Genomic DNA, 26498 nt, shown 5'->3' with positions numbered 1-26498 from the left:
ATCTTCAATACTCTCCATGGGGAATTCCTGAGCCTTCCTTTTCTTTGATTTCATTTATCCAATAAGATCGATGTTTGACAATATATAGTTCGTATCAAATTAATATATAAAAAATAAAAGTGAATCGAATCTCCCGATTTTTCCTCATGAGTTTTAATCATTTCAGGTGCTTTTGCGATAATTGTCAGGCCAAAGGTTGGGAAGATGACACATGCCTCTTCCAAACTACTCTCTAGCCAGATGCTGAAGGTAGTTTCAGGCTCACTTCATCAGTCCCCTGCTCCCTCTCCCTCTGAATCAAACGCACCAGAATTATATCACTTCTGGCACTAACTGCAAAGTTGTTGTCTCAGCTGGAAGTGAAGGAAGGACAGAACGATATCTTCCAACTACATGGGAGAGTTTGGACAGTGAAGGATGGTGTGTGAGGCCTGGGTCAGTGAGATGTCATGCAGGGCTCACTTCAACAATGCTTTCTTTACAGACAGCAGTGAGAGTGACGAGGAACTGTCAACAGTGCGTCACCAGCCTGAGGGAGTGGATGAACTTCAAGCACAGACCAAGTTTTCCAAGAAAGAAATCCAGTCACTTTACAGGGGCTTCAAAAACGTATGTAAGATCTGTCTGTGTTGTCTGTATGTAAGATGTGTCTGTGTTGTCTGTATGTAAGATGTGTCTGTGTTGTCTGTATGTAAGATCTACCTGTCTGTATGTAAGATCTGTCTGCGTTGTCTGTCTGTGTTGTCCATATGTAAGATGTGTTGTATTGTCTGTATGTAATATCTTTCTGTGTCTGTATGTAAGATCTATCTGTGTTGTCTGTATGTAAGATGTGTCTGTGTTGTCTGTATGTAAGATGTGTCTGTGTTGTCCATATGTAAGATGTGTTGTATTGTCTGTATGTAAGATCTGTCTGTGCTGTCCGTATGTAAGATGTGTTGTATTGTCCATATGTAAGATGTGTTGTATTGTCTGTATGTAAGATCTGTCTGTGCTGTCCGTATGTAAGATGTGTTGTATTGTCCATATGTAAGATGTGTTGTATTGTCTGTATGTAAGATCTGTCTGTGCTGTCCGTATGTAAGATGTGTTGTATTGTCCATATGTAAGATGTGTTGTATTGTCTGTATGTAAGATCTGTCTGTGTTGTCCGTATGTAAGATGTGTTGTATTGTCCATATGTAAGATGTGTTGCATTGTCTGTATGTAAGATGTATCTGTGTTGTCTGTATGTAAGATGTGTCTGTGTTGTCTGTATGTAAGATGTGTTGTATTGTCCGTATGTAAGATCTGTCTGTGTTGTCTGTATGTAAGATCTATCTGTGTTGTCTGTATGTACGATCTGTCTGTGTTGTCCGTATGTAAGATGTGTTGTATTGTCCGTATGTAAGATCTATCTGTGTTGTCTGTATGTAAGATCTATCTGTGTTGTCTGTATGTACGATCTGTCTGTGTTGTCCGTATGTAAGATGTGTTGTATTGTCCGTATGTAAGATCTATCTGTGTTGTCTGTATGTAAGATCTATCTGTGTTGTCTGTATGTACGATCTGTCTGTGTTGTCCGTATGTAAGATGTGTTGTATTGTCCGTATGTAAGATCTATCTGTGTTGTCCTGTGGTTTATTACCCCCTGACCTTTGTGTTGTCAATGTTTCCCATTATAAATTCCTGTTGCCAATGCCGACCCATCAGGCTGTAATTCCCCCTCTCCCCAGTAAAGGTGCTGTATGTCCTCCCACCACTGGTCAGAAGGTGTGATCACAGTCTGACATGTTTGCATCGGCAGTTTCCATTACAAATATGGATGTAGGAACTTTTAATGGAAATATTAAAATAAGGACAGAACGTATGACTTTAAAATGGAGACTGAATTCTGTGCGGGTGCCTTGGTTCAATCAGCCCCACTGTCTAACCCCATTTCAACTGAAGATTACACTTGGTCTCGTCTGTATAATTAATCACATATATAATTAATATAAACAGTCCTTGAATGCAATAAAATGTTTTAAAAGCACAAAAATCATTCAATTGACAGCAGTGCAACATCAGGATTTAAATATCAGGAGCCATATTTCTGACATTGTGAAATTCACATTCAATGTAAGTCTGTTTTATCTCCTTACATGGTGCTTTCCGAGGGGTTTGGGGAGAAATTCCTCTGTAGCTGTCATTCACGTCACCCCCGGAACAGGGGGTGGGACATGATCCAAGGTGATACAAGTAAAACCCCAGCATTGCCCCTTAAAACGGGCTTTCACAGACTCTATCCAGCTCTGTGCTCTGACATCGAGGTAGGGGGAAGAGGGGGATTCTCATTGTAGGTGTTTGGCTTTCTGTGCCCAGGAATAACTCTATTGATTTGAGAGCTTGTTAAACACTTTCAGTGCGACACGGGGTGACACGTATCTGCGTTTGATTCCATCCTCTGCCCTGAGCTGCCTGTGTGAGTGGGGACAAGTTGTTTAAGAGAGGTCACAGGTCATTCTCTGGTACTTCAAGTGCTGATTTCCAATTATTGCAACTTAATTCTGATTGGGCGCCCTATTTTTATGCAGCTTTTTACTGGTGAAATGTCAAATGATTTGGTGGGGACCATTTACCGAATTGAGGCTGGATTCTCCTCTGAGTTACTGCTTGTTTTGGGGTGGATTCGGGGTGTAAAACAATAGTTAAAGGCGACTGCCTGAAAACCGCTGCACCAGAATCATCTTCCCAAAAAATCGCCAGTTCCCTTTAAGGCTCAAAAAGAGACCAAACGACAAAGGGGGGCATGGCTTAACCCCTCACCACCCCATTTTCCCCAACTCCGACCCCAAATAAGTGTTGGTCGGATCTGCAGTAAAGTATCCTTGAGGTGCATCCCACATTGAGGAGGCCATTTTGTGTGCTGCTCCTGAAGGTTGGCCTTACTTTGCCTGAATATTGATCACTTTAGTACTTTGGAGGTTGACTCAGGGCTTTTACTGTCAGTACTGCTTTGCAGTGCGGCCATGGATTTCATAGTGGGAATCTCTCTGTTCTTATGCTACGAGAAAGGGGAGGATGAGGACATTGAAAAGGCCGGACTGGAGACTCTTCGATTGAGACATCGCAGAAGGCGGTAAACTTATTAGGAACCGTATTCCTGCTTCAGGCCCGTTCTGCATTGCAAAGCGGGTCCAGGAGTCAGTGGATTTGCAGTGGGAGGAGAATTCAGCCCTTCTTTTCTTAAACACTGTTCTAAAATCCACTTATGTTTCCACAATTTTGACATTTCTGCACTTCTGTAAAGTGTTTATGAGCAACTGCCTTGATAATTTCCACAATCGAGAGGCTAAAAGAAATCATTAATTTGCAGCAGCTGCCCCGCGGAGGGCTCGGAACGATCCCACAAAAAGATGTAAGTTTACCCTAAGAAGTGGACGTCTCTGTTCTGTTGAAACACAGTTTCATGGATGAAATCTTGCTTCAAACAGCGTTGGGTTATCTGGACTCAGGGTTTCTTTGTTCACACTCCCTCACTTCCTACCTCATCTTTCAGTTCATGTACTGTCTCAATTAGCAATTTCAGGCAAACAGTTTGTGACAATCTGATATTACAGCTTATTTAAAAGATAAAATCTAACGATGGACTTCTACATTTACAGGAATGCCCCAGTGGGATGGTGGATGAGGAAACGTTTAAAGTAATTTATTCCCAGTTCTTCCCACAGGGAGGTAAGAGATTGAACTAACTCCAGAATATATAACCGATTAACAAAAAGAAAGAACATGCATTTATATAGCGCCTTTCATAACCTCAGGATGTCCCAAAGCGTTTTACAGCCGATGAAGTATTTTTGAAGTGTAGTCACTGTTGTAATGTAGGGAGCAGATGAATTGCTGGTAAAATTTATTATTGAGAAATATAAAGTAATACAATTAACGCCAAGCAGTAAGTACTGACTTGGCTAAGTATTCGAAAGGGAGTTGGAACAAACAGTTATGTATCTGGATTTTTAAAAACATGAAACATCACTGTAGTAACAAAGTGGCCTGCACAGGCTGAATGGCCTTAACTTGTTCCTGAATTCTGGTTTAATTAGTCCACCAGGATTTTACAGCAGAATGTTTGAAAGACCTGCAGAGTAGATCTTCATTCATGTGTGTCAGAAGGACACCACACTTGCAAAAGGAACTGAGGGAGTGTTACCTTAATAGCAGTCTGCATTCTGGAATATTTGAGTAGTGACAAAGTTGACTTTATCATGAATTTGCCAATGTATTGGCTGTCTCTCCAACCCTGTGAAAGGTTAGGGAAATGGAATTAGCTCTAGTTGATGAACTAGCACCGGCATGGGCATGATGGGCTGAATGGCCTCCTTCTGTGCTGTAATGTCTGTAATTCTTCCTGTGCTCCCTTTTGGGCAGAGCTTCTTTTCTTTTCAGGTGTGCAATACTATCGATCGAAAATCGGAGGTAACCTTGTGACATGGGCCGGTAACTGGTTGGGAGTTAGGAGACAGAAAGTGGGAATAAAGGGTTCATTCTCTGATTGGCAGAATGTGGGATGTGACGTTCTCCAGGGATCTGTACTGGGGCCTCAGCTTTTCATCACATAGATTAATGGTGTGGGCGAAGGAATCGAGTGTTGTGTATCCGAGTTTGCAGATGACAATAAGTTGTGTGGATGGGAGCAGAAAGTTACAAAGGGACAGATTAAGTGAGTGGGCAAGACTATGGCAGATGGAGTTCAATGTGGGGAAATATGCGGTCATCCCCTGGGGATGCGAGAAAGACAAATCGGACTATTTTCTTATTGGGGATAGACTAGGTGCTGTGGAGGAGCAAAGGGATTTAGGTGTCCAGGTACACAAATCACTAAAATCTAGTGCACAGGTACAAAAAGGAATCATAACGTCCAATGGAATGTTGGCCTTTATCTCAAGGGGGTCAGAATACAAGAGTGAGGAATTGATGCTTCAGTTGTACAGAACCCTGGTCAGGTCCCATCTGGAGGTACTGTGTTCAGTTTTGGGCACTGAAGCTCAGGAAAGATATATTGGCCTTGGAGGGGGCACAGCGCAGATTCACCAGAACGATACCAGGGCTTAAAGGGTTAAATTATGAGGACAGGTTGCATAAACTTGGTTTGTATTCCTTGAGATTAGAAGGTTCAGGGGTGATCTAATTGAGATCTTTAAAATGATAAAGGGATTCGATAAGGTAGATACAGAGAAACAATTTCCTCTGATGGGGGAATCCAGAACGAGGGCATAATCTTAAAACAAGAGCTAAGCCTTTCAAGAGTGAAATCAGGAAGCACTTCATCACACAAAGGGGAGTGTAAATCTGGAACTCTCTCCCCCCCAAAAGGCTGTGGATGCTGGAGGTCAATTGGAGCTTTCAAGACCGAGATAGATAGATTTTTATCAGGTAAGGGTATCAATGGAAATGGAGCAAAGGAAGGTAAATGGAGTTAAGATGCAGATCAGCCATGATCTAATTGAATGGCGGGACAGGCTCGAGGGGCTGAACGGCCTCCTCCTGTTCCTATGTTCCTTCTGGGATACAGTGCATCACCATAGAAATCTTTGGCCCTTCCCTGCGTACAGGGTACTCCTCGAACCATCTGAAGGATATTGCTGTGGCCACAGGTCTCTGTTCCAGGTACGGAGGGCCACTGTATCCTTTGTCATCTTTGCAGACAGCAGCAAAGCAAATTAATAATCAAATCAGAAATTGTAACTGGGCAGCATTTGCAAATGCTACAAGATTTGGAGCTCTCATTTGGGATTCATTTGAATCCTTCCTCTGCTCCTCCAGAATCATCGACTGTTATAAGTATAGAATGAAACTCGGGACCTAAAGTGAAGGATATTCTTTCTGTTCTTGTTTCAGATGCGACAACTTATGCACATTTCCTGTTTAATGCATTTGATACAGATAAGCGTGGAGCAATCCGATTTGAGGTAAGAAAAAGATTGATGGAAATGAATGTTGGGAATACAGGGTAAAGACAGGGAATTGGGACTAGGTTCGAAAACTCCAGTTAAAGAGGAGTGTCCGCTGGTACAGGTACAAAGAACAAAGTGGCCTCCTTCTCTGCTATAAGCTCGATCATTCCATGATACATCTTTGTTGACCATCTCCCCTTCTTAACATCAATCCCTCTCCAGCTAACTTTATTTCATGATAAGCCAAGCTCCACAGAACAGATCACCATCCAGGTTGAAAAGAATAAAAGTAAAAAATGAGATAAATAGGGAGTGGTAATCAGGTGATGCCAAACGTGGATTGTAAATAACCTGCAGGCCGTTAGAGGAAAGAAAGACTTTGCTTCTCCCGACAATCTGCTGTTTCAAATCTATTCAAAGGTCCTTTCATGGAGTTAGGATAGAGATCAGCCATTGAATGGCGGAACAGGCTCGAGGGGCTGAATGGCCTGCTCATGTTTCCTGCTCTTTGAAGCTCCTGCTGATTCCATGTGCAAAGCCAGCTTCAGCAGCTTTGGATTTCAGCTCTTCAAAGTTCCAGGGCGTGGAGGACTTTGCGATACTTGTCACTTGAATGCTTCTACTTGATCCCAAGTCAAGAAAAGAAAACAAGTTTGTTTTTGTGCAGGAGCATCGAGTTAACAGGAATCCAACGCAAAGGAAGAGATCCAGTGAGTGGGATCTCCAAGATAAACTCATGTCCATTGGAGACACCTTGTGGTAGATTCCCTGTAATGTCTGCTCAATCCAATGTAGTCATGATGTGGAGATGCCGGTGATGGACTGGGGTTGACAATTGTAAACAATTTTACAACACCAAGTTATAGTCCAACAATTTTATTTTAAATTCCACAAGCTTTCGGAGGCTTCCTCCTTCCTCAGGTGACATCGTTCACATCGTTCACCTGACGAAGGAGGAAGCCTCCGAAAGCTTGTGAATTTAAAATAAAATTGCTGGACTATAACTTGGTGTTGTAAAATTGTTTACAGGAGATAAAAGTGACTGCTATGTACAAAGATAAACTAAGGCAGGAGATACAAATGACAGAACCATGGCCGCTAAATTGGGCCATCTTGGTATAGGAGTTTGTGCAGGCGCAGATAACGAACGCTGGAATCATGTAAAGTAGGGAGAAAATGGCTTCAATCAGTGCACAACGCTGATTTAAAGTGATAGACACCATTTTGGGACTTAACGCTCAACTCAACGCACAGTCTTAACCCCGAGCATCTGAACGTGTCTTAGAGTGCCTGGAAGACCCCCCACCAGCGCTATTTAAAGGGACCATGCAAGATTTACAGGTTAGTGGCTGGATTATTGCTTCTGGCTGCCGAGACATTTGTAACTGTTTTTGGAGGTCTCCTACACTTCAACACTAGGACGTGGGGACATAGCCTAACATTTAGAACCAGGACGTGCAGAAGTGAAGTTAGAAAATGCTTCTACAGGCAAAGGGTGGGAGACGTTTGGAATGCTCTTCTGCAAACGGCAGGTGATGCTAGCTCGCTTGTGAAAGTTAAATCTGAGATTGATAGATTTCTGTGAACCAAGGGTATTAAGGGATGTCGGGCTAAGGCGGGTATATGGAGTTAGGTCACAGGTCCACCATGATCTCATTGAATGGTGGAACAGGCTCGAGGGGCTAAATGCCACGGCCACTTGCTGCCTCTTGATATGCGCCACCTTCTCCTGCAAGAAAGCAGGACGTGTGTCTGGGTGATGTGCATGTTATGGTTGAATAGTTGCCAGTGTGTGTGGCCTGTGAGTTGTGGGTGAGTGGCTTGAAGTAGTGGTAATGTTTAAGGGTGAGAGGAAGCATCTGATTGGAAGAGATGAGTACTGATGGAAAGAGTTTGTTGGTATGTGGGTGATGGGGGGTGTAGTGCATGGTGCAGTTGGTAGGAGACGCCACTTGACAGGTGACCTCACTCACCCTGACCACTCATGTCAAAGCATTGAACTTCTTCCTGCACTGCATCCATGTTCATGATGCTGTGTGCCTGGCATTGACTTCGTCCCCCGCTGCCTCCCACTGCCTTTTGAGTTTGTCTGGAGGGCCTCTTGTTCCCCCCTCCCTGCGGATATACGATGTCCCTCCTTCTGTCCATCTCTTGCACCAAGGTCTCTGGTGCATCAGCAGAGAACCTTGGTGCATGCACTCTCACAGGTCTGGTACCAACTCAGATCGGCAGATTGGTGAGGCCTGGCGTGCAGATTGGAGGATGTGGGATTTAGTAGTGCACAACCTTTATTTATATTTTAACATAACTCATCAGTGTGTAAACATAGGGACGGGACCTGCATCTGTGTTTTACGTGTGCGATGTCTGATCTCCGTTCAGACTCCGTGCAGACGGCAGGCTGTTATTTCCAGCAAATAACAGGTACCTTTAAGACATTTCGAAGAAACATGCTCCCTTTAAGAGATTGAGCTCCCCTGGTGGTGGAAAGTGTGAATTGCATTGATTCCAGTGTGAGGCCCAGAATGGAATGGCCAAAACTTCCATCCTGCCTGTGGAGAGGACATTGGGCGCAGGGTGACAGCACATCACACGACCTGCTCCCAGAAACAGCCCGGATCCAATTGATCCCCCATATCTACAGCACACACCCTCAGATCAACCCGTGCTTACTCTTTTCATCTTCAGTTATTTTCTGAACAAATTATCCATTCAGCTTTCTTTCTTTCGACACACTGAGTCTGTTCCAAATATTTACCAGTCTTTGAGGAGGGTAATCGACTCTGTCTCATGCTTGAAATTCCATGTTATTGGGAGGGAGACCAATGCTGACTTATTCTGGATTATCCATTTCTTCTTGTCTCATGATCCATTTTTCCATCTCTCTGTTATTCAGGATTTTGTGATTGGTTTGTCCTTGTTGTTGCGTGGGACTGTAAATGAGAGACTAAACTGGGCGTTCAACCTGTATGACATCAACAATGATGGTTACATCACCAAGGAGGTACAGTGTACGCACACCCACCATTACCTGTAGGTACAGTGTACGCACACCCACCATTACCTGTAGGTACAGTGTACGCAAACCCACCATTACCTGTAGGTACAGTGTACGCACACCCACCATTACCTGTAGGTACAGTGTACGCACACCCACCATTACCTGTAGGTACAGTGTACGCACACCCACCATTACCTGTAGGTACAGTGTACGCACACCCACCATTACCTGTAGGTACAGTGTACGCACAAGCACCATTACCTGTAGGTACAGTGTACGCACAACCACCATTACCTGTGGGTACAGTGTACGCACACCCACCATTACCTGTAGGTACAGTGTACGCACAACCACCATTACCTGTAGGTACAGTGTACGCACACCCACCATTACCTGTAGGTACAGTGTACGCACACCCACCATTACCTGTAGGTACAGTGTACGCACACCCACCATTACCTGTAGGTACAGTGTACGCACAACCACCATTACCTGTAGGTACAGTGTACGCACAACCACCATTACCTGTGGGTACAGTGTACGCACACCCACCATTACCTGTAGGTACAGTGTACGCACAACCACCATTACCTGTAGGTACAGTGTACGCACAACCACCATTACCTGCAGGTACAGTGTACGCACACCCACCATTACCTGTAGGTACAGTGTACGCACAACCACCATTACCCGTGGGTACAGTGTACGCACACCCACCATTACCTGTAGGTACAGTGTACGCACAACCACCATTACCTGTAGGTACAGTGTACGCACAACCACCATTACCTGTAGGTACAGTGTACGCACAACCACCATTACCTGTAGGTACAGTGTACGCACAACCACCATTACCTGCAGGTACAGTGTACACACACCCACTATTACCTGTAGGTACAGTGTACGCACACCCACCATTACCTGTAGGTACAGTGTACACACACCCACCATTACCTGTAGGTACAGTGTACACACACCCACTATTACCTGTAGGTACAGTGTACGCACACCCACCATTACCTGTAGGTACAGTGTACGCACACCCACCATTACCTGCAGGTACAGTGTACACACACCCACCATTACCTGTAGGTACAGTGTACACACACCCACCATTACCTGTAGGTACAGTGTACACACACCCACCATTACCTGTAGGTACAGTGTACACACACCCACTATTACCTGTAGGTACAGTGTACGCACACCCACCATTACCTGTAGGTACAGTGTACGCACACCCACTATTACCTGTAGGTACAGTGTACACACACCCACCATTACCTGTAGGTACAGTGTACACACACCCACAATTACCTGTAGGTACAGTGTACACAAACCCACCATTACCTGAAGGTACAGTACACTCACCCACCATTACCTGTAGGTACAGTACACTCACCCACCATTACCTGTAGGTACAGTGTACACCCACCCACCATTACCTGTAGGTACAGTGTACACAAACCCACCATTACCTGTAGGTACAGTACACTCACCCACCATTACCTGTAGGTACAGTGTACACACACACCATTACCTGTAGGTACAGTATACACAAACCCACCATTACCTGTAGGTACAGTACACTCACCCACCATTACCTGTAGGTACAGTGTACACACACACACCGTTACCTGTAGGTACAGTGTACACAAACCCACCATTACCTGTAGGTACAGTGTACACTCACCCACCATTACCTGTAGGTACAGTGTACACACACCCACCATTACCTGTAGGTACAGTGTGCACAAACCCACCATTACCTGTAGGTACAGTACACACACCCACCATTACCTGTAGGTACAGTGTGCACAAACCCACCATTACCTGTAGGTACAGTACACACACCCACCATTACCTGTAGGTACAGTGTACACTCACCCACCATTACCTGTAGGTACAGTACACACACCCACCATTACCTGTAGGTACAGTGTACACCCACCATTACCTGTAGGTACAGTACACACACCCACCATTACCTGTAGGTACAGAGTACACCCACCATTACCTGTAGGTACAGTACACACACCCACCATTACCTGTAGGTACAGTGTGCACAAACCCACCATTACCTGTAGGTACAGTGTACACTCACCCACCATTACCTGTAGGTACAGTACACACACCCACCATTACCTGTAGGTACATTGTACACTCACCCACCATTACCTGCAGGTACAGTACACACACCCACCATTACCTGTAGGTACAGTGTACACTCACCCATCATTACCTGTAGGTAAAGTACACTCACCCACCATTACCTGTAGGTACAGTGTACACACACACACCATTACCTGTAGGTACAGTGTACACCCACCCACCATTACCTGTAGGTACAGTGTACACCCACCATTACCTGTAGGTACAGTGTACACACACTCACCATTACTTGTAGGTACAGTACACTCACCCACCATTACCTGTAGGTACAGTGTACACTCACCCACCATTACCTGTAGGTACAGTGTACACTCACCCACCATTACCTGTAGGTACAGTGTACACTCAGCCACCATTACCTGTAGGTACAGTGTACACTCACCCACCATTACCTGTAGGTACAGTGTACACACACACCATTACCTGTAGGTACAGTACACTCAGCCACCATTACCTGTAGGTACAGTGTACACTCACCCACCATTACCTGTAGGTACAGTGTACACACACCCACCATTACCTGTAGGTACAGTGTGCACAAACCCACCATTACCTGTAGGTACAGTGTACACCCACCATTACCTGTAGGTACAGTGTGCACAAACCCACCATTACCTGTAGGTACAGTGTACACTCACCCACCATTACCTGTAGGTACAGTACACACACCCACCATTACCTGTAGGTACAGTACACACACCCACCATTACCTGTAGGTACAGTGTGCACAAACCCACCATTACCTGTAGGTACAGTGTACACTCACCCACCATTACCTGTAGGTACAGTACACACACCCACCATTACCTGTAGGTACAGTGTGCACAAACCCACCATTACCTGTCGGTACAGTGTGCACTCACCCACCATGTGTACTGAGGTGTTAAACATCCAACAGTGATTTTTGGCTGATTCACTTTGGCGTTTTGTCCATGAACTGGCTCCCGTTGCCTGGGATGATGTCACAGTTGCTCCTGTTCTGCTTTCAGGAAATGTTGGCTATTATTCAATCAATCTACGACATGATGGGCCGATACACATACCCCATTCTACACCAAGACACTCCATTCGAACATGTGGAAAAGTTCTTTCAGGTACTCTGGCGCTGAAACAAGAGCGGGTGCTGGAAATCTGAAATAAAACCAGAAAATGCTGGAAAACGCTCAGCAGGTCAGGCAGCATCTGTGGAGAGAGAAACAGAGTTAACCTTTCAGGTCAATGACCTTTCGTCAGAACTGGAAGATGTTCGAGGTGCACAGCTTCTACACAAGTTCAGGGGTCCGGGGAGAGGCAGGGAAAGAACAAAGGGGAAAGGTCTGTGATGGGGTGGAGGGTAGGGGTGATTAAATGACAAAAGGGATGATGGTGCAAGGCAAAAGGGGATGGTAATGGGACAAGTAAAGACACAAATGATGGGTCCAGAAGAAGTGTAAATGGTTACAGCAGAATAGCAGAGGGCTGTGGGAAGCATGGAAAACCTGGCAAAGTGGAAAGGTTTCCACGGCCTGGGATTGTGGTGCCGAACTTGTTTTGTCAGGTACACATTTGGAAGCTAAGTCTCAAAACTAATTGGTATTTTGTTCCTCAGAAGATGGACAGAAACCAAGATGGAGTGGTGACAATTGATGAGTTCCTGGAGTCCTGTCGAAAGGTTGGTGACACATCATCACTGGATCCCTTCAAATATTATTCGAGCAAACACAAGTCCTAACAAGGTCATTCTGTCAAGTTCATTTTCGGTAAAATCTAAGGGTTTCTTTTCATCGAATCATAAAGCACAGAAGGAGGCCACTCGGCCCATCATGCCTGTGTTGGCTCTTTGAAAGAGCTATCCAATTAGTCCCCACTCCCCCCCCCCCGGTCTTTCCCCACAGCCCTGCAATTTTTTCTTTTTCATGTTTTTATCCGATTCCCTTATGAGAGTTACTATTAACTCTGCTTCCACTGCCCTTTCAGGCAGATCAGAACAACTCGCTGAGTAAAAAAAAAATTCTCCTCATCTCCCCTCTGGTTCTTTTGCCAATTATCTTAAATCTGTGACCTCTGGTACCGACCCTCCCGACATAAGATATTAAGGGGAACAGATAGGGTGGATAGAGAGAAACTATTTCCGCTGGTTGGGGATTCTAGGAGTCGGGGGCACAGTCTAAAAATTAGAGCCAGACCTTTCAGGAGCAAGATTAGAAAATATTTCTACACACAAAGGGTGGTCGAAGTTTGGAACTCTCTTCCGCAAACGGCAATTGATACTAGCTCAATTGCTAAATTTAAATCTGAGATAGAGAGGTTTTTTGGCAACCAAAGGTATTGAGGGATATGGGCCAAAGGCAGGTATATGGAGTTAGATCACAGATCAGCCATGATCTTATCAAATGGCGGAGCAGGCTCGAGGGGCTGAATGGCCTACTCCTGTTCCTATGTTCCAGTGGAAACAGTTTCTCCTTATTTACTCTATCAAAACCACTCATGAGTTTGAACGCCTCTATTAAATCTCCCCTTAACCTTCTCTGCTCTCAGGAGAACAATCCCAGTCCTTCACTCCAAAGTGCATCACTTCACACTTCTCTGCATTAAATTTTATCTGCCACTTGTCTGCCCATTTCACCGGTCTGTCCATGTCCTCCTGAAGTCGGCTACTGTTCTGTTCAATGTTTACGATATTTCCAAGTTTTGTATCATCTGCAAACTTTGAAATTACGCCCTTTATACTGAAGTCCAGGTCATAATTATATATCAAAAAGAGCAGTGGTTCTAATACCGACCCCTGGGGGACACTTCCCTCCAGTCTGAAAAACAACCGTTCACCACCACTCTCTGCTTTCTGTCCCTTATTCAATTTTATATCCACGCTGCCACTGTCCCTTTCATCCCATGGGCTTCCATTTTGCTAACAATTTCTTTTATCTGTTGTCTCTTTTACAGGATGAAAACATTATGAAATCAATGCAACTCTTTGAAAATGTTATCTAGAAGCACTTGTATCCCACACCCAATGGGAGAACCATGTGCAGGAACCTTAATCCATTGTTTGACACACTTTGTAGAAGTAAAAATCTAGAGGATTTACAAGTATGCTATTTCATCTAGGAAACTTTTTAAAAACAGTGCAGTTAACAATTAGAGATAATTGTGTCTCTGTATCTCAAAGCTTTTCTCAACAAGGTCTGACTAGTTAAGGACTGCTCCAATATGGTGGAAGATATTTTTCCAATGGAAAAACAGACATTTTGGAAATGATATGGTAATTCCCAACACGATCCTGAAAGCGGAATCTGACATAGACTGCACAGCTCTCCATAATTTAAAGGGATGAGATGGGACAGAAGGATGCACACATCACACACAAGCGTTTGCCTCACCACTGGACCTATTTCACCAACACACTGCCCTCTCACTGTGCTCATGGTTTACTGGAACGGCAGAATGTCGGACGCAGGCTCTGTTAAAAGCCGTCATCCATTGGCAACTCTTTCAAATGAAACCTGTTCTGCTGATCAGGAGGAACTGAGCCTTTAATCTGGAATTTAATTAAGCCCTGAAAAACTGACAGTCCCACTCGAGACTCTTTCTCTTCAGTTTTAGAGGCTAATTGCCCTGCTATTTAATGCCACGTTATGTGTGATGCTTCTCGCTGAGGGAAAGATAATTTTCAGATCACGATTTTCAGCCTGTAATGTGTCAGTAATGTTATTTTGCATTCTATTTTAAACATTGATTAAAGGCTTATCGGCTGTCTCAGTTTACAGTACAGTCGTGTTAGTTTGTTATTGTCTATTTGATGTTAGTGCAGACTGTATTGTCAGAATACCACCAGTAGATCTGATCTCTCAAACCTCGCCACAGTTGCCTGTATCACAGTTATAATACTCAACCTGCCCAGGAACACGGTCAGCTTCACTTGAGGCTGTGAGTGTGTCAGTGTTAGAGCCAGTAAAGCTGTGCAGAAAGGAAGCTGTCTCATGTGGGATGGTTACAGCTTTCTTTCATTTCCAAAAGCTTACCAGATGTGAAAACTCTTATATTAACATTGAATTTACCGTGTGATTTTTAAACCGGTTATTTTTGGATTGTCCCCAATTAATCTTCAGTGTTTAACACATTAACGTGGAACTTTGTGGTTACGTCAGCAAATATTATCACTACTTTTTATCGTGAAACCAAGTTCAAGGACCAAGGGCCCGAGTGCAGGACACCAGCGAACCTGCACAAGAATAAAAAATAAAACAAAGTAAACCAAGAATTGGGTGACACCAAGCTCAGACTTTGAAAGTCTGTAGATTGGAGGAGTGAGTGAAGACTGAGGGAAGAAAAGAGTTCTACAGTTTGAGGTCCTGGGAAATGAATGTTAAAGTAGGAGATGGTATGATTCTCGATGGTGTGAGTCTCGATGGTGTGAGTCTCGATGGTGTGATTCTGGATGGTGTGATTCTGGATGGTGTGATTCTCGATGGTGTGAGTCTCGATGGTATGAGTCTCGATGGTGTGAGTCTCGATGGTGTGAGTCTCGATGGTGTGAGTCTCGATGGTGTGATTCTGGATGGTGTGATTCTCGATGGTGTGAGTCTCGATGGTATGAGTCTCGATGGTGTGAGTCTCGATGGTGTGATTCTCGATGGTGTGATTCTCGATGGTGTGAGTCTCGATGGCGTGAGTCTCGATGGTGTGATTCTCGATGGTGTGAGTCTCGATGGTGTGAGTCTCGATGGTGTGATTCTCGATGGTGTGAGTCTCGATGGTGTGATTCTCGATGGTACGATTCTCGATGGTGTGAGTCTCGATGGTGTGATTCTCGATGGTGTGATTCTCGATGGTGTGAGTCTCGATGGTGTGATTCTGGATGGTGTGATTCTCGATGGTGTGAGTCTCGATGGTGTGATTCACGATGGTGTGATTCTCGATGGTGTGATTCTCGATGGTGTGATTCACGATGGTGTGATTCTCGATGGTGTGACTCTCGATGGTGTGATTCACGATGGTGTGAGTCTCGATGGTGTGAGTCTCGATGGTGTGATTCTCGATGGTGTGATTCTCGATGGTGTGATTCTCGATGGTGTGATTCTCGATGGTGTGAGTCTCGATGGTGTGATTCTCGATGGTGTGATTCTCGATGGTGTGATTCTCGATGGTGTGATTCTCGATGGTGTGATTCTCGATGGTGTGAGTCTCGATGGTGTGAGTCTCGATGGTGTGACTCTCGATGGTGTGACTCTCGATGGTGTGATTCTCGATGGTGTGATTCTCGATGGTGTGATTCTCGATGGTGTGAGTCTCGATGGTGTGATTCTCGATGGTGTGATTCTCGATGGTGTGATTCTCGATGGTGTGATTCTCGATGGTGTGATTCTCGATGGTGTGAGTCTCGATGGTGTGACTCTCGATGGTGTGATTCTTGATGGTGTGATTCTCGATGGTGTGATTCTCGATGGTGTGATTCTCGATGGTGTGATTCTCGATGGTGTGATTCTCGATGGTCTGAGTCTCGATGGTGTGATTCTCGATGGTGTGATTCTCGATGGTGTGATTCTCGATGGTGTGATTCTCGATGGTGTGATTCTCGATGGTATGATTCTCGATGGTGTGAGTCTCGATGGTGTGACTCTCGATGGTGTGATTCTCGATGGTGTGAGTCTCGATGGTGTGATTCTGGATGGTGTGATTCTCGATGGTGTGATTCTCGATGGTGTGATTCTTGATGGTGTGAGTCTCGATGGTGTGATTCTCGATGGTGTGATTCTCGATGGTGTGATTCTCGATGGTGTGATTCTTGACATTATAATTCTTGACGGTATAATTCTTGATGAACAGTGACTAGATTGACAAACTTGGAGCTTAAAAGGAATGAGAGGAAAGTTCAAAAGAGCACTCAGCATTACTACTATCGACAGATTTGAATTTTTTTTATTCGTTCATGGGATGTGGGCGTCGCTGGCGAGGCTGGCATTTATTGCCCATCCCTAATTGCCCTTGAGAAGGTGGTGGTGAGCCGCCTTCTTGAACCGCTGCAGTCCGTTTGGTGAAGGTTCTCCCACAGTGCTGTTAGGAAGGGAGTTCCAGGATTTTGACCCAACGACGATGAAGGAACGGCGATATATTTCCAAGTCGGGATGGTGTGTGACTTGGAGGGGAACGTGCAGGTGGTGGTGTTCCCATGTACCTGCTGCTCTTGTTCTTCTAGTGGTAGAGGTCGTGGGTTTGGGAGGTGCTGTCAAAGAAGCCTTGGCGAGTTGCTGCAGTGCATCCTGTGGATGGTACACACTGCAGCCACGGTGCGCCGGTGGTGAAGGGAGTGAATGTTTAGGGTGGTGGATGGGGTGCCAATCAAGCGGGCTGCTTTGTCCTGGATGCTGTCGAACTTCTTGAGTGTTGATGGAGCTGCACTCATCCAGGCAAGTGGAGAGTATTCCATCACACTCCTGACTTGTGCCTTGTAGATGGTGGAAAGGCTACAACAGAGAGGGAGGAAGAATTTGGAGGCTAGGGTGAGGGAGATGAATCACTCATCAGATAATGAGCTTTTTCTTGTTTGGAGTAAAAGAGATGCCAGAAGAGGCTGTCGAGATGTGGGAGCAGTTTTCAAGTCTTGGATGTTCTCGGGTTTTACACAGCTTTACAAGCTGTTGAGGGGAATAGAAGCTATTGACACAAAGGAAGAAACCAAGCTCCCAAGGGGGAGATATGGGAGTTACGGAGTTACATCTCCCGAGGGGGAGATATGGGAGTTACGGAGTTACATCTCCCGAGGGGGAGATATGGGAGTTACGGAGTTACATCTCCCGAGGGGGAGATATGGGAGTTACGGAGTTACATCTCCCGAGCGGGAGATATGGGAGTTATGGAGTTACATCTCCCGAGGGGGAGATATGGGAGTTACGGAGTTACATCTCCCGAGCGGGAGATATGGGAGTTATGGAGTTACATCTCCCGAGGGGGAGATATGGGAGTTACAGAGTTACATCTCCCGAGCGGGAGATATGGGAGTTATGGAGTTACATCTCCCGAGGGGGAGATATGGGAGTTATGGAGTTGTATCGCCCAAGGGGGAGATATGGGAGTTATGGAGTTACATCTCCCGAGGGGGAGATATGGGAGTTATGGAGTTGTATCTCCCGAGGGGGAGATATGGGAGTTACAGAGTTACATCTCCCGAGGGGGAGATATGGGAGTTATGGAGTTACATCTCCCGAGGGGGAGATATGGGAGTTATGGAGTTACATCTCCCGAGGGGGAGATATGGGAGTTATGGAGTTATATCTCCCGAGGGGGAGATATGGGAGTTACGGAGTTATATCTCCCGAGGGGGAGATATGGGAGTTATGGAGTTACATCTCCCGAGGGGGAGATATGGGAGTTATGGAGTTATATCTCCCGAGGGGGAGATATGGGAGTTACAGAGTTACATCTCCCGAGGGGGAGATATGGGAGTTACGGAGTTACATCTCCCGAGGGGGAGATATGGGAGTTACGGAGTTACATCTCCCGAGGGGGAGATATGGGAGTTACATCTCCCGAGGGTGAGATATGGGAGTTACGGAGTTACATCTCCCGAGGGGGAGATATGGGAGTTACGGAGTTACATCTCCCGAGGGGGAGATATGGGAGTTACGGAGTTACATCTCCCGAGGGGGAGATATGGGAGTTACGGAGTTACATCTCCCGAGGGGGAGATATGGGAGTTACGGAGTTACATCTCCCGAGGGGGAGATATGGGAGTTACGGAGTTACATCTCCCGAGGGGGAGATATGGGAGTTACATCTCCCGAGGGTGAGATATGGGAGTTACGGAGTTACATCTCCCGAGGGGGAGATATGGGAGTTACAGAGTTACATCTCCCGAGGGGGAGATATGGGAGTTACGGAGTTACATCTCCCGAGGGGGAGATATGGGAGTTACGGAGTTACATCTCCCAAGGGGGAGATATGGGAGTTACGGAGTTACATCTCCCGAGGGGGAGATATGGGAGTTATGGAGTTATATCTCCTGAGGAGGAGATATGGGAGTTATGGAGTTATATCTCCCGAGGAGGAGATATGGGAGTTATGGAGTTATATCACCCGAGGAGGAGATATGGGAGTTACAGAGTTACATCTCCCGAGGGGGAGATATGGGAGTTATGGAGTTATATCTCCCGAGGAGGAGATATGGGAGTTACAGAGTTACATCTCCTGAGGAGGAGATATGGGAGTTATGGAGTTACATCTCCCGAGGGGGAGATATGGGAGTTACAGAGTTACATCTCCCGAGGGGGAGATATGGGAGTTATGGAGTTACATCTCCCGAGGGGGAGATATGGGAGTTACGGAGTTACATCTCCTGAGGGGGAGATATGGGAGTTACAGAGTTACATCTCCCGAGGGGGAGATATGGGAGTAACGGAGTTACATCTCCCGAGGGGGAGATATGGGATTTACGGAGTTACATCTCCCGAGCGGGAGATATGGGAGTTACAGAGTTACATCTCCCGAGGGGGAGATATGGGAGTTATGGAGTTATATCTCCCGAGGGGGAGATATGGGAGTTACGGAGTTATATCTCCCGAGGGGGAGATATGTGAGTTACAGAGTTACATCTCCCGAGGGGGAGATATGGGAGTTATGGAGTTATATCTCCCAAGGGGGAGATATGGGAGTTACAGAGTTACATCTCCCGAGGGGGAGATATGGGAGTTATGGAGTTACATCTCCCGAGGGGGAGATATGGGAGTTATGGAGTTGTATCTCCCGAGGGGGAGATATGGGAGTTACAGAGTTACATCTCCCGAGGGGGAGATATGGGAGTTATGGAGTTACATCTCCCGAGGGGGAGATATGGGAGTTATGGAGTTACATCTCCCGAGGGGGAGATATGGGAGTTATGGAGTTATATCTCCCGAGGGGGAGATATGGGAGTTACGGAGTTATATCTCCCGAGGGGGAGATATGGGAGTTATGGAGTTACATCTCCCGAGGGGGAGATATGGGAGTTATGGAGTTATATCTCCCGAGGGGGAGATATGGGAGTTACAGAGTTACATCTCCCGAGGGGGAGATATGGGATTTACGGAGTTACATCTCCCGAGGGGGAGATATGGGAGTTACGGAGTTACATCTCCCGAGGGGGAGATATGGGAGTTACATCTCCCGAGGGTGAGATATGGGAGTTACGGAGTTACATCTCCCGAGGGGGAGATATGGGAGTTACGGAGTTACATCTCCCGAGGGGGAGATATGGGAGTTACGGAGTTACATCTCCCGAGGGGGAGATATGGGAGTTACGGAGTTACATCTCCCAAGGGGGAGATATGGGAGTTACGGAGTTACATCTCCCGAGGGGGAGATATGGGAGTTACGGAGTTACATCTCCCGAGGGGGAGATATGGGAGTAACGGAGTTACATCTCCCGAGGGTGAGATATGGGAGTTACGGAGTTACATCTCCCGAGGGGGAGATATTGGAGTTACGGAGTTACATCTCCCGAGGGGGAGATATGGGAGTTACGGAGTTACATCTCCCGAGGGGGAGATATGGGAGTTACGGAGTTACATCTCCCAAGGGGGAGATATGGGAGTTACGGAGTTACATCTCCCGAGGGGGAGATATGGGAGTTATGGAGTTATATCTCCTGAGGAGGAGATATGGGAGTTATGGAGTTATATCTCCCGAGGAGGAGATATGGGAGTTATGGAGTTATATCACCCGAGGAGGAGATATGGGAGTTACAGAGTTACATCTCCCGAGGGGGAGATATGGGAGTTATGGAGTTACATCTCCCGAGGGGGAGATATGGGAGTTACGGAGTTACATCTCCTGAGGGGGAGATATGGGAGTTACAGAGTTACATCTCCCGAGGGGGAGATATGGGAGTAACGGAGTTACATCTCCCGAGGGGGAGATATGGGATTTACGGAGTTACATCTCCCGAGCGGGAGATATGGGAGTTACAGAGTTACATCTCCCGAGGGGGAGATATGGGAGTTATGGAGTTATATCTCCCGAGGGGGAGATATGGGAGTTACGGAGTTATATCTCCCGAGGGGGAGATATGGGAGTTACAGAGTTACATCTCCCGAGGGGGAGATATGGGAGTTATGGAGTTATATCTCCCAAGGGGGAGATATGGGAGTTACAGAGTTACATCTCCCGAGGGGGAGATATGGGAGTTATGGAGTTATATCTCCCGAGGGGGAGATATGGGAGTTATGGAGTTATATCTTCCGAGGGGGAGATATGGGAGTTACAGAGTTACATCTCCCGAGGGGGAGATATGGGAGTTATGGAGTTATATCTCCCGAGGGGGAGATATGGGAGTTACAGAGTTACATCTCCCGAGGGGGAGATATGGGAGTTATGGAGTTACATCTCCCGAGGGGGAGATATGGGAGTTACGGAGTTACATCTCCCGAGGGGGAGATATGGGAGTTACGGAGTTACATCTCCCGAGGGGGAGATATGGGAGTTATGGAGTTATATCTCCTGAGGAGGAGATATGGGAGTTATGGAGTTGTATCTCCCAAGGGGGAGATATGGGAGTTATGGAGTTACATCTCCCGAGGGGGAGATATGGGAGTTATGGAGTTGTATCTCCCGAGGGGGAGATATGGGAGTTACGGAGTTACATCTCCCGAGGGGGAGATATGGGAGTTACATCTCCCGAGGGTGAGATATGGGAGTTACGGAGTTACATCTCCCGAGGGGGAGATATGGGAGTTACGGAGTTACATCTCCCGAGGGGGAGATATGGGAGTTACGGAGTTACATCTCCCGAGGGGGAGATATGGGAGTTACGGAGTTACATCTCCCAAGGGGGAGATATGGGAGTTATGGAGTTACATCTCCCGAGGGGGAGATATGGGAGTTATGGAGTTATATCTCCTGAGGAGGAGATATGGGAGTTATGGAGTTGTATCTCCCAAGGGGGAGATATGGGAGTTATGGAGTTACATCTCCCGAGGGGGAGATATGGGAGTTATGGAGTTGTATCTCCCGAGGGGGAGATATGGGAGTTATGGAGTTACATCTCCCGAGGGGGAGATATGGGAGTTATGGAGTTATATCTCCCGAGGAGGAGATATGGGAGTTATGGAGTTGTATCTCCCGAGGTGGAGATATGGGAGTTATGGAGTTACATCTCCCGAGGGGGAGATATGGGAGTTATGGAGTTGTATCTCCCGAGGGGGAGATATGGGAGTTACGGAGTTACATCTCCCGAGGGGGAGATATGGGAGTTAAGGAGTTATATCTCCCGAGGGGGAGATATGGGAGTTACAGAGTTACATCTCCCAAGGGGGAGATATGGGAGTTATGGAGTTACATCTCCCGAGGGGGAGATATGGGAGTTACGGAGTTACATCTCCCGAGGGGGAGATATGGGAGTTAGGGAGTTATATCTCCCGAGGGGGAGATATGGGAGTTACAGAGTTACATCTCCCGAGGGGGAGATATGGGAGTTATGGAGTTACATCTCCCGAGGGGGAGATATGGGAGTTACGGAGTTACATCTCCCGAGGGGGAGATATGGGAGTTATGGAGTTATATCTCCCGAGGGGGAGATATGGGAGTTACGGAGTTACATCTCCCGAGGGGGAGATATGGGAGTTACGGAGTTACATCTCCCGAGGGGGAGATATGGGAGTTACGGAGTTACATCTCCCAAGGGGGAAATATGGGAGTTATGGAGTTACATCTCCCGAGGGGGAGATATGGGAGTTATGGAGTTATATCTCCTGAGGAGGAGATATGGGAGTTATGGAGTTGTATCTCCCAAGGGGGAGATATGGGAGTTATGGAGTTACATCTCCCGAGGGGGAGATATGGGAGTTATGGAGTTACATCTCCCGAGGGGGAGATATGGGAGTTATGGAGTTGTATCTCCCGAGGGGGAGATATGGGAGTTATGGAGTTACATCTCCCGAGGGGGAGATATGGGAGTTATGGAGTTATATCTCCCGAGGAGGAGATATGGGAGTTATGGAGTTGTATCTCCCGAGGGGGAGATATGGGAGTTATGGAGTTACATCTCCCGAGGGGGAGATATGGGAGTTATGGAGTTGTATCTCCCGAGGAGGAGATATGGGAGTTATGGAGTTGTATCTCCCGAGGGGGAGATATGGGAGTTATGGAGTTACATCTCCCGAGGGGGAGATATGGGAGTTACTGAGATGTATCTCCCGAGGGGGAGATATGGGAGTTACGGAGTTACATCTCCGGAGGGGGACTTACGGAAGTTCCATTAGAAAACAGAGGAGACAGTGAGGCCAAGAGCATCATGAGATGAAGAAGGCCATCAGAGGAAAGCGGTGGGAGTTATTGGTTGGACTTGTGAAAGATACTGTAGGGAAGATTTACCACTTTGGAACTTATCAGAAAATTGTGCATCCCCCACCCCCCCAATCTGGAATGGTCCTTCCATGAATTTGAATGGATGGGAAACGTGCTGAGGGGGCGGAATTTTCCAATTTTCATTCCTACCGGACGGGGCCAGTCACTGAAGCATAAAATCTCCTCCTTTGTCTTTGAAGAATTGAATGTAATTGGATTTCATTGACTCATCAAAGGACAGGGAGGAGGTGAAGATGTGGAGAATGAACCATCGCAATTCAAGGACAGTGTGGGAGGTTGTGAGCTCGGTGGGTCGGTGGCGATACATTGAAAACTTGCCTCCCGGACGTAAAACTTACTTTGTGGATCGGCTGGCCGTTATAGAAACCACTGGGTTTTTATTTCTGTTGATTTCAGTGGATTTAAAGGAGGAAACACAGACATTATGAGAAATGACTTTGGCAAAAGACCAGAAGGAGTCACTGCTGGAAATGCAGAAAGATGAAAATTGACACTTCTTTTCAATAAGGTTGTGTTTAGTAGCTCGAATTGTGGATTTATATATTATTATAGTGAATATTGACTGTACTAATGGAAAACCATAACATCAATCAATTGCTGTCTAATCTATTTTAAATATAATGCACTGCAGGTCGATAATGAATAGAGTACAGGCAGTCCCCAAATATGATCCCCGAGACACTCGTAAACATCCCATTCAAACATTTAAAAAAAGCAACTTTGTCATTCAGTCACCATAATCCAACAGCCCTGAGTATAGCTTTAAATGGAACTGATATTAGGGGAATGGGGTGATGCACTGGGTAAGACAATGATGCACTGGGTAAGACAGTGATGCACTGGGTAAGACAGTGATGCACTGGGTAAAACAATGATGCACTGGGTAAGACAGTGATGCACTGGGTAAAACAGTGCAGTAAGACAATGATGCACTGGGTAAGACAGTGCAGTAAGACAGTGATGCACTGGGTAAGACAATGATGCACTGGGTAAGACAGTGCAGTAAGACAGTGATGCACTGGGTAAGACAATGATGCACTGGGTAAGACAGTGCAGTAAGACAGTGATGCACTGGGTAAGACAGTGCAGTAAGACAGTGATGCACTGGGTAAGACAATGATGCACTGGGTAAGACAGTGCAGTAAGACAGTGATGCACTGGGTAAGACAGTGCAGTAAGACAGTGATGCACTGGGTAAGACAATGATGCACTGGGTAAGACAGTGCAGTAAGACAGTGGTGCACTGGGTAAGACAGTGATGCACTGGGTAAGACAGTGCAGTAAGACAATGATGCACTGGGTAAGACAGTGCAGTAAGACAGTGATGCACTGGGTAAGACAATGATGCACTGGGTAAGACAGTGCAGTAAGACAGTGATGCACTGGGTAAGACAATGATGCACTGGGTAAGACAATAGCCTTTGAACTCTGGGACTTCAAATTCAGCTCAGACTGATGGGATAAAAATTTCTTTACTGGACACATGGTCTTGGTATAAAGGAAGTTTGGGCAGATTCAATCTTTTTTTTTAGAAAATATGATCCCACAGAACAAAAGGCCACAGACGGGCTGTTGTGGGAAAAAGAAAGATGCACCACTGGTGTAGTAAGAGTTTCTATCTGAGGTACATTGCTGGCAAAGAGTGTGGAACTTTACAATCTCTACATCCAATAGTGTTGTATCTGATGTGGGAGTGTTTGATGGGACAGTGTAGAGGGAGCTTTACTCTGTATCTAACCCTGTACCTGCCCTGGGAGTGTTTGATGGGACAGTGTAGAGGGAGCTTTACTCTGTATCTAACCCGTGCTGTACCTGCCCTGGGAGTGTTTGATGGGACAGTGTAGAGGGAGCTTTACTCTGTATCTAACCCTGTACCTGCCCTGGGAGTGTTTGATGGGACAGTGTAGAGGGAGCTTTACTCTGTATCTAACCCGTGCTGTACCTGCCCTGGGAGTGTTTGATGGGACAGTGTAGAGGGAGCTTTACTCTGTATCTGACCCTGTACCTGCCCTGGGAGTGTTTGATGGGACAGTGTGGAGGGAGCTTTACTCTGTATCTAACCCGTGCTGTACCTGCCCTGGGAGTGTTTGATGGGACAGTGCAGAGGGAGCTTTACTCTGTATCTAACCCTGTACCTGCCCTGGGAGTGTTTGATGGGACAGTGTAGAGGGAGCTTTACTCTGTATCTAACCCTGTACCTGCCCTGGGAGTGTTTGATGGGACAGTGTAGAGGGAGCTTTACTCTGTATCTAACCCTGTACCTGCCCTGGGAGTGTTTGATGGGACAGTGTAGGGGGAGCTTTACTCTGTATCTAACCCGTGCTGTACCTGCCCTGGGAGTGTTTGATGGGACAGTGTAGAGGGAGCTTTACTCTGTATCTAACCCGTGCTGTACCTGCCCTGGGAGTGTTTGATGGGACAGTGTAGAGGGAGCTTTATTCTGTATCTAACCCGTGCTGTACCTGCCCTTGGAGTGTTTGATGAGGCAGTATAAAGGGAGCTTTACACTATGTTTAACTATTCCTGACCTGTGAGTGCCCAAAATGGATAGGTTTCTAAAAAGAAATAACTAGAAATTTTGGAAATCTGAAATAAAATGAGAGAATGTTAGAATCACACATCAGGCTGTCATTACCCAAAAGGAGAAAGACAGGTTAAGACCCCAGGATCAGACACCCACCAGGGCTGTGTTCTGATGATGGATTGACAGCTGCGATATCAACCTGCTTCCCCCAGTGCGGGACTGGGGAACTGCAAGATGGGAGTCTCGGCATGGAGTCAAAGGGAGCAGAAGAAGAGGTCAGCATCATGTCGAGCTTGGATTTTGTGGAGGTGAGGGCGTAGACGATGAAGATTAGGATCTTGCTGAGGACAGATTGTTCACAGTCGGAAAGGGAAAGATTGGGCAGTTTGGCAGAAACCAGGCAAACTAATGTCTGGACAAGAGTAAGGCGAGAGGCAGAGATAAAGTTAGACAGAAGTGAACGGGACAAGGGATCAGAGGATTGTCTGGTACCCAAGAGATATTCCAGCTTCTCGTTCTCCAGGGGGAGTTTTCTGATCCCCGTCACTAACATCCCTCACTTTGATAAGCAC

General features: G+C 46.3%; 1 protein-coding gene across 1 annotated transcript in view; it reads left to right on the top strand.

Moving 5' to 3' along the window:
- Window positions 1-14830, top strand: part of LOC137335858 (calsenilin-like) — a 28113-nt gene extending 13283 nt beyond the window's left edge. The window contains exons 2-8 of the mRNA XM_068001340.1: window positions 485-609; window positions 3627-3696; window positions 5860-5930; window positions 8811-8918; window positions 12077-12181; window positions 12676-12738; window positions 14010-14830. Coding sequence (XP_067857441.1) covers window positions 485-609; window positions 3627-3696; window positions 5860-5930; window positions 8811-8918; window positions 12077-12181; window positions 12676-12738; window positions 14010-14057 — 590 coding nt within the window. The 3' untranslated portion in view covers window positions 14058-14830. The remainder of the gene's footprint in view (window positions 1-484; window positions 610-3626; window positions 3697-5859; window positions 5931-8810; window positions 8919-12076; window positions 12182-12675; window positions 12739-14009) is intronic.
- The last annotated feature ends 11668 nt before the right edge of the window (window positions 14831-26498 follow it).

This window comes from Heptranchias perlo, chromosome 20, assembly GCF_035084215.1.
Source record: "Heptranchias perlo isolate sHepPer1 chromosome 20, sHepPer1.hap1, whole genome shotgun sequence".
NCBI classification, from domain to species: domain Eukaryota; kingdom Metazoa; phylum Chordata; class Chondrichthyes; order Hexanchiformes; family Hexanchidae; genus Heptranchias; species Heptranchias perlo.
Note: the sequence above shows the minus strand (reverse complement) of the source record. Positions and strands in the feature narration are given on the sequence as shown.